At 34.2% G+C, this 9,042-nt stretch overlaps 1 protein-coding gene across 1 annotated transcript; it reads left to right on the forward strand.

Annotated features, from left to right (window-relative positions):
* Window positions 1-5,611: 5,611 nt before the first annotated feature.
* On the forward strand, window positions 5,612-8,026 carry LOC126677438 (two-component response regulator ARR9). Its single transcript, XM_050372052.2, has 4 exons — window positions 5,612-6,080; window positions 6,218-6,291; window positions 6,374-6,451; window positions 7,501-8,026. Exons 1-4 carry the CDS (start codon window positions 5,981-5,983, stop codon window positions 7,837-7,839), a joined length of 591 nt encoding a protein of 196 aa, XP_050228009.1. The 5' UTR covers window positions 5,612-5,980; the 3' UTR covers window positions 7,840-8,026.
* Window positions 8,027-9,042: the final 1,016 nt, after the last annotated feature.

Consider the following 9,042-nt stretch of genomic DNA (forward strand, 5'->3'; position numbering starts at 1 on the left):
TCATCCTACATGTGTTGCTTTGTAGCTCAATTCTAAGCTTTGACTCCGCCTCAGTTTTCACCTTCAATGCCTCTTCCAGTGCATCCCTCTTATCAATTAACTTGGTCATAACTTTTCTTTCACGACCAGTTACCTCTGGGTCGATCCACTCAAAGAAATTGCAGTCATCATGCTTCACACAACCATCAAATGTATAATAGTTAGACAAAACAACAAACTTTATCAACCTAAATGTCACAACCCTAACATATAGCCAGACCCAAACTTTATCAACTACAAGACCAAACCCAAAATGTATCAAATCCAAGAGCAGACACAAACTTTATCAAATGCAGGTCATAAGAAAATTTACCTCTCTAAACTTGCACCGGTAAAACCTCCTTCCAGGGTTCCCTTTCGTGTATGCCGCATACACAGAAGCAGCAACGCCATGGCAGCAATGCTTCTGAGTAATGGTATTGAATTCTGAACTCGTTGCTTCAGAGTAAACGGTACTGCTTCCGCTACTTGTCTCGTAATTATGCTTCGTCATTCAAACTTGGTAACAAGAAACCAATTGTAGGAGGATATGAATTAGGGATTTTTCAGAGGGGAATTAGGGATTTGGAGAATTAGGGATTTCAGAGTAGAAGTAGGGGTTTTATTAGGGATTTGAGAGGGAAATAGAAATTAGGTCGGGCGGCAGGGAGGGGAAAGGGGGAAAAATTGGTTTTGATTGAAATGGCGTCGTTTTAATTAACAAAAACGACGCCGTATTGTCTAAAAATGGAGCGCATTGGAGGGAGCCCGGAACGACGTCATATAGTGAAGCCACGCTGGAGATGACATGGACCTCTGGCGTGCCACGTAGGTATAATCAACCCGGAAATGAGGCCTGGGCTAATAAATAAAAGCATTTGAAAGTTCGTGCTACCGGTTGACACAAATTGAAGTATGCGCTTAAAACGAAAAAAACGCTAAAGTATGTGCTATATAAAATTGATTTTGATTTATTTACTTTTAGTTTACTAAACAATAAGCTTATTATTAGTCTAATATCAATTTACTTTAAAAAATGATTGTACTATTAATTTACTTTCTGAATTATAATGCTAAAGTAAACTATTTTTCTTAGTTTACTATTAGTTTACCATCATTATTATAAATAAGTATAAAATTAGTTTCGATTTGTTTACTTTTATTTTACTAAAAAAACAAGTTTAGTATTAGTTTGCTATTAGTTTACTTTAAAAAATATTTTACTATTGGTTTATTATCAATTTATTTTCAATTCACGATCACTTTTGTTATCGGTTTACTTTCTGTTTACTGTTAGTTTATCATCGATTTACTTTTAGTTTACTATAAGATAAGCTTACTATCATATTAATATCAGATAACTATCGGTTTACAATCACTGGAACTTGCATCACGATGTTCATGTTCACCATAGTCTAAACTCACACTCAATATTTCTATTTGCTCTTATCCCTTCTACAAGCTTACAAAATTATCCCTTTGCACTTATTTACCTTCACTTTAACCAAATTCGGACATTTGCTCTAAAAAGGGCAATTCCAAGTTCATCCAGGCATGGCGATGTCATCCACTGTTAAGGTCAATGATTATGGGGTGGTTCCTGACGGAGTCGTAGAAATAATCTCCGAGGTCAATGATGTAGGTTAGCCTTTAGTTTATGATGCTCTAATCTCGAGCGTTGCTACGCCTATTTCTGTTGGTTTCAATGCCCCCCAAAAAAGAAATGTAAGAGACTCATCAAAAGAACGTTTTTGGATGAGGTTCCAAAAATGACTGACTAGGTTGAAAAACACAATCCACCGAATTTTTCTAATGCTGACGTCTTGAGCGGTTTATGAAGAATTTATCCATTATAAAGGACATTTAAAAGTTTAGGAAAGAGAGCGATGAGGATTTAGCTCCATTGGCTTGTCTCCAAAATCTTTCGGTATGCTTTCCTCTTATTATTTTTCTTATACGTTTTTTTCTCATTTTTCCACTAATCTTTCCTTTCTTTTATCTATAGACTGTTCAAGCGATCATTGTATTAGATGAGCATCGCCTAGTCGTCGTCGAAGAAATCTGGAGGCTTGAAACTTTACTCGCCAATTCTGATTTTAAGAAGGCGAGACTAGGAATTCGTTGAAGGAGCATGATTCTCTCCTTCAGGAGTTAAAGGCTCAAGACGCAGTTTTTTAATTTTATTTCGTTGGCATGTATTTCATCGTTTTTTGTAATAATCTTTCCTCTTTTCTTTGGGATGAGTCTATTTGAGATCATTTTTGTACTTCGTGCTTTAATTTAATGAAGGTCTTTCTTATGCAATTCGATGCTCCTTTTTGTACTTATTTTTTGGTCAGTTTAAACTCTGTTTATCTTTACTTTTAATTTTTTATTCCAAGAGATAATTTAAAGAAAAATTAAAGATCTGGTAGGTCCTAAGTCCCGACTGGAAATGGTCTTTGTCGCTGTCTTCCATTTATATTTTAGTCTTGTCAGTAGCATTTTCTGGTTCTTCGATATCCACTATCGACTCTTTGTAGCATTTTTTTTGCAATCTATTGATCTCCCTTTATTGTCACGACACCTTGCTCTGTAAATTCATGGTGAGTTCCCTTATGGTAGTGACGGCTGCCGAATCATAGAGGATAGGCCTTCCTAGAATTGCATTATATGACAAGTCCATGTATACCATGTTAAGTAGTGTATGAAATTTTTGTTGACTCCTTTTTCTATCCCGCCGGGATTTTTAAAGCCACTACTCCTAGAGGGTTGATGGGCGGTCTGCCGAGTCCTGATAAAGGGATTAGGACTCTGCGGAGTTTGGCTACTGTTTCGCCCAATATTTTGTAGGCCGCGTCGGTCATTAGATTTATTGTGCTCCCCTCATCGGCTAGAAGCCTTTCCATGTTTTAATTTTCAATTACTGCAGCCACCACTAAGGTGTCATTGTGTGGTGCTTTGACATGTGCATAGTCTTTGACATCAAATATGATTAGTGGCATCTAATATTCTCAAATGTTCATGACCTCTCGCCTTTGTTTCTTCCTGATGAAAGAACTGTTTTGGCTTCTTCCATTAATCATGTGGATAGTCCCCATGATTTTAATGGGCCTCTGTTTTTCTTTTTTTCCTTAGGTTTCACATCTCTGTATCTTTTCTCCCCTTGGTGTTCAATGTTTCTGCCTTTTCTGGAGACGAACTTCTGGAGTTCGTCTGCTTCGATCATTCTTTCAATCTCCACCTTGAGGTCTCGGCATTATTTAGTATCCACTGCTTGAAAGGGGCTATTTAGCGATAGATTTATCTGCCGCTAAACAGCGTATATCTGTCATTGCCGACAGAAGCTATCCGTCAGTAAATTTCTCGTCGCTAAACTTTTTTAGCGATGAAGGAGACCAATCCTTCGCTAAGTTTGTCGCTTATCTTTTTGGCCATCGCCAATGGGCTTTTTGGGCGACTACATTGGCGACGGCCCACGGCAATTTTGGCGAGGGATATTTCCCTCGTCAAATTAGCGACGGAAATCCCTCGGAAAATACCAAAGGATTTAGCGAGGAAAATATCCCTCGCCAAACCATGTTTGTATTATTTAACGACGGACATAAGTCTGTTGCTAATTGTGTCAAATCCGTCGGGAAAAATTATTTTTTTCGACAGAATTTATTTGTTTCTTTATGATAAATACCTTTTTATTTCTGAAACCTGTAAATACACATATTTACAAATGAAGAACCTGAACTATTTGAATTTAAAAAACGCCGTGTCGGCAGATATACTAAATATCAAAAAAGCGTTGTAACAAATATAAAAAAAAGTAATAAAATTGCATATATACAATACAAAAAAAGACTAAATAGCAAACTACAAGTCCTCATCAGAACAGAGTGGGGGTGGGGCCTAGGGTGGCTGGTCACCAGCAAAACCCTGTCTGCGCAGCTCCGCGACGACCTCAACTACCATCTGGGATCGGGTAATGTTTGACAACATCTCTGCTCGCACCTCCGTCCGCATCTCCTTCCATAACTCTGTCGAGAGCTGGTCTAGATTAGCTGCCTGCGACGATGAAGCGCCGCCAATACGCCTACTGGAACTGGTCTGCGAAGCTACATACTCCGACCCGACCGTGCCAAGCCCGTAAATGTGCTACTTCTTCACCCCCTTCAAGGGAGAGAAACAGCTGGTTCGCATTCACGGGCGTAGACCATGTGCTCCCTTCTATAGTCTGCATGGCGGCTTGCATCCGCTCCTTAAATAGCTCCTGCAAAAATAAAATAAACCAAAATTAGTTTATCACTTTGAAAACAAAATCTAAATACAAAAAAATAAATACAAAAAAATGAAAATTTTATTGAAATTTCAGAAGCATTTCCTCTGTAAACGGAACATCACCCGTTTTTCAGGAATCTCCTGCAAATACAATAAAACTATATAATCTACTGCCCGGGGGCAACCGAGACTCCAACAACATTTTAAGTAACAAAAATCTATTCGTATAGTTATATGTATATTTAACATCCTAACTTTATATTCATATTATGTAATTGTTTAATAAACGAGCTACTTACAACAGTCTTCCTTGATCACTCATCGACATACTTTGTCTGATCACTCTTTTGGCTATGCATCCGATGATGCACCTCAGCGAGATTGGCTTCACGCCCAAGTTCCGCACCCTGCCAAACAAATCATTTCAATTTCAAGTTATAATACAAATATTATTAATTCTTAAAAATACTAAATTATTAAGATTAGAAACATACCGAAACTTCTCCATGCTTTAGGGCAGACATGGAACCTCCGGTATGACGTACAGGTCCCGTCCCTTATACCCACACGGTTCGCTCATCCGGTTGGCCCGTGTTTTTTCCGACTTCTCCTTATCCGTTTTACTGTCCCATAACCTCTCCGACAAAGCCCACGCCTTTACTGGAACTGTTCTGTCCCTTACACGACTCCTTAGCTTGGATATGTTGTCGTTGTACCGGACCCGTGCATGCCGCATGAATGTCTCTCTGATAACGCTCTCATCGTCTCTCTAATAATTATCAATAAAAATTATTATTCTGCAATCAACTTAATAAATTTGTTTTGACTACGCTTCTCAACTCAACTTCCATTTCCGACCTACTTGACCTAAATTTCACAAATTAGGACACGTGGCACGATCTAATATCTTAAAAATTTATAGGTTAGTACAGTATGCATTAATGAATCGCAGCGTTCCATTAACGCATAATTTAGCGACAGATTTGTGGGATCCGTTTCAGCGACGAATTCCACAAATCTGTCGCTAATATAGTTTTAGTGAAACGCTGCTTTTCGTTGAAACTAGTTTAGCGACGAATATGGAACCGGTCGCTAAATTTAGCGACGGATTTTGGAGAACTTTTGAATTTTTAAAAAACAATAATAATTACTAAATCAATGATGGGTATTTGAAAGGAAGGACACATGATGATATAGAGAGAGCATAATGCATGTATGGGCATAGGAAGCAAATCTTAAAAGAGAATCAAAGACACAATTGAGAAAAAATTGGCCTCTCTTTGCCCACCACTACCACATTATTTCTCATTACCCTCTTTGCTTACATCACCGCTATCTCTTCTCAAGATTTTGTTGCCCCCCCCCCTACCTCCTTCTCTCTCTATCTCTAACCTCTTCCCTTCGCTTTCTTCCAAATTTTCCTATTTTTTTCTCTTTTCTTTTCTTACATTTTACTTGTTCCTCCCCATCTCATGTATCCACTCACTCCCTACTAATATAAATTCTCCCTTTTCTTTATTATATTCAAAAATCCCATAAAGATTTCTTTTCTTTATTCTATTACTTGTTTTCATTTTTACTTCTTCTTTTATTCAACCCATTGCTTACTCTCTAAATTAGTTCCTCCCATTCAAAAATACCAAGATTTACAACAACAACAAAAACCCTTCATTTTTCATTTTTCATTTTTCATTTCTCATATTTGGATCTTGAAATGTCTATAGCAGAGTCAAAGTTTCATGTTTTAGCTGTTGATGACAGCTTAATTGACAGAAAACTCATTGAAAGGCTCCTCAAAATATCCTCATATCAAGGTACAAAATACTTTCTTGGATACCAAACATCAAAAATATTTTCTTAGGAAAAAAAAAGTTTTTTTCTTTTACTTTATGGGCTTTATTATTCCTGTTTTTATTTATCTGGGTGCTGATTTTTATGTAATGTGTGGCAGTTACTACAGTGGATTCAGGTAGTAAGGCACTAAAATTTCTGGGTATACATGAAGATGAGCAAAGCAATCATGAGGTACAAAAATTTGGTTTTTAAAAGGATTAAAAATGTTTTAAAAAAGTTGATTGGTTTTTAAGATTTATTGTTGTTTTTGCAGGAAGTGGAAGTGAATCTTATTATTACAGATTACTGTATGCCTGGCATGACAGGCTATGATTTGCTTAAGAAATTAAAGGTATGATTTTTTTTGTTTTTCTATTTCTATTTTTTTTATCATTATTTTACAAAATTTTGTTTCCACTAATATCCAATATCCGTTAGTGGAAATTATAGGTTGTTTGAAAGTCTTCCCAATTTAGAAAAATTAAATTATTTCCAAGTTGAGATTTATAGTCAGATTTTTTTTATTTTTGATGCTGGACATTTATTGTCATATGAATGGTCAAAGTGGGATAAAAGATCGGTTCATTCCTCGTTTTGGATCGAAATCTCAAAAGAGTCATTTTTAACGTTTTTTTTACAATTAACTGATTGGATTATGAGTTGAAATAACTCAAATTAGGTAAATTGTATTTTAAAAAATGCTGATAATGGTTTCTAAATTTAAAATGAAATTGAATTGATCCTTTTATTGGTAAAGATTACATCGGAACACTTCTGTTTTGGAGATTTTCATTTCGACCCTTAATACTATAAGGTTAACCATAAAACTATCCAAAAAATAACTTAATTTTCAAAAACATTCTCTAAATTCAAAAGTTTCATCTTTATCTAAAAAAATAAAAATCTTTTTACTTTTTACTATTTTATTTTTGTCTATAAAATAAATACATCCTAAATACATATTCACAAATCGATAATTTTAAGATGTATTTTTGAAAATTTTGCCCGTTTTTAAGGCTATTTATGAAAACTAATTTAAATGAGCTTAAGATTGCTTGATCCTATTAGTTTAGTGGGGAATATGAATGAAAATCTCATAGGAATATTTTGCCACCTATTTTCAATCTTAAACAATTCATTCAAAGATCTCATTTTGGTTGACACATCTCATACAAAAATCTGAAGCAGAGATTTATGGGATTGTATGAAGGAGATAGGGGGAGGTATGGGAGTGTTATGACCCCTTTAAAATTTAAAAATTGTTAAAATTAGCATCAATTTTTTTATTTTTTACAATTTAATCCCCCCTAATTTTTAAGATTGCCGACTTCATATATTACATATTGCAATTTGACCCTCTGTATGCTGAATCCTGGCTCCGTCTTGTATCTGAATTTTCAGGAATCATCATCTCTGAAAAACATACCAGTAGTGATAATGTCATCTGAAAATGTACCTTCAAGGATCAACAGATGTTTAGAGGAAGGAGCAGAAGAATTTTTCTTGAAACCAGTTCAATTATCAGATTTAAACAAGCTTAAACCTCACATTGTCAAAACTAAATCCAAAAATCAAGAAACATTAGAAATATCAGAGATTCAACCACCACCGCCGCCGCCGCCGCCATCACAGCTCCACCACCAACCACTGAGCAATAACAAGAGGAAATCAATGGAAGAAGGGCTTTCACCAGACAGAACAAGGCCCAGATATAATGACATTACCACTCTTGTTTTATGATGTACTTTGATTTTTAACAATGTAATAATCTTCATGCACTTGTAGAATTTATTAATACAGGCTCTTTAATTAGAACTAGAAGTGTAGAGATATATAGAGTTGTTTCATGTACACACTTTAAATGTTCATCTTCCATTCCAATTTTGTTTTGGCACAATCATAATTATTCTTTTTCATTTTCATTTTATATGTTCTCTTTTTTAATTTATTTAGTCAGTTTAATTTTCATTTTATATCAAGTTTAGATACTTTCATTCTGTGATATGAATGATAATTTAATTTTAATAATAAAAAAAAAACATTGATGTTAAGTTTTTTAACAACTCTATTCATTTTTGCTTAAAAATAACGCATAAAAAAAATTATTGCACGTCGATTTAAAAATAATAAAATCTGGATAGGAATAATATAAATAAAATTCAAATGAATATAGTTGGTCAAATATAAAAGACTAAGAGGCCGTTTGGTTCGCCAAAAAAAGGAGGAATTGGAATTGAAATGGGAATGATTCTCATTGTTTGTGTTTGTTTTGTCAAAGTGTACTAGGGAATGGGAATGTGATTACCCCTTCAATAGGAATCACCTATTCCCCCCTTACCCCATGGGAATGAACTTTTGGAAATGAGAATCAAAATTTAACAAAATATTTTAATAATAAATAATCAATATATAATTATTAAAAAAAATTATTTTTAAATATTTATTTTAAAAAATATACTTGAAATAATTAAAAAAATTAAATTTTTTTAAAATTTTTTAAAATTTTTTTATATAAAGAAATATTTAAAAAACAAAAAAAGTATTTTTAATAAATAATAAATAATTTTTTTTATTAAATTTTATCCATTCTCATTCCCTCACTAATTTTGAACCAAACAAAAAATGAAAACAATCATTCCTATTCTCATTCCTTCTCATTTCCATTCCCATTCCGATTCCGATTCCCAACCTTGAACCAAACGGCACCTAATTGATATAAAAATGTAAACCTTGATAACCTTCTATAGTTATAATTAAATTTTTCAGTTTTCATACTCTTAATCCAATTTTAAAGGTTTACAACAATTCTAACTCGAGACTTTTTGTTGAATATATAAAATGTAATTTAGAAAAGTGATGTATAGAGTTTAAATTAAACTGAAACTTCAATTTCTAGTTTCTTTGAGCTGTTTTCTTTCTGCTGCTAAGTCATCTAGAAGTGTT

Source organism: Mercurialis annua, linkage group LG4, assembly GCF_937616625.2.
Source record: "Mercurialis annua linkage group LG4, ddMerAnnu1.2, whole genome shotgun sequence".
NCBI lineage: Eukaryota > Viridiplantae > Streptophyta > Magnoliopsida > Malpighiales > Euphorbiaceae > Mercurialis > Mercurialis annua.

Bases quoted from the DNA above. Each gene is read 5' to 3' on its own strand.
- LOC126677438 (XM_050372052.2), top strand. From the start codon at position 5,981: ATGTCTATAGCAGAGTCAAAGTTTCATGTTTTAGCTGTTGATGACAGC. The intron at 6,081-6,217 runs GTACAAAATACT...AATGTGTGGCAG, and splicing joins CAAAATATCCTCATATCAAG to TTACTACAGTGGATTCAGGT. The intron at 6,292-6,373 runs GTACAAAAATTT...TTGTTTTTGCAG, and splicing joins ATGAGCAAAGCAATCATGAG to GAAGTGGAAGTGAATCTTAT.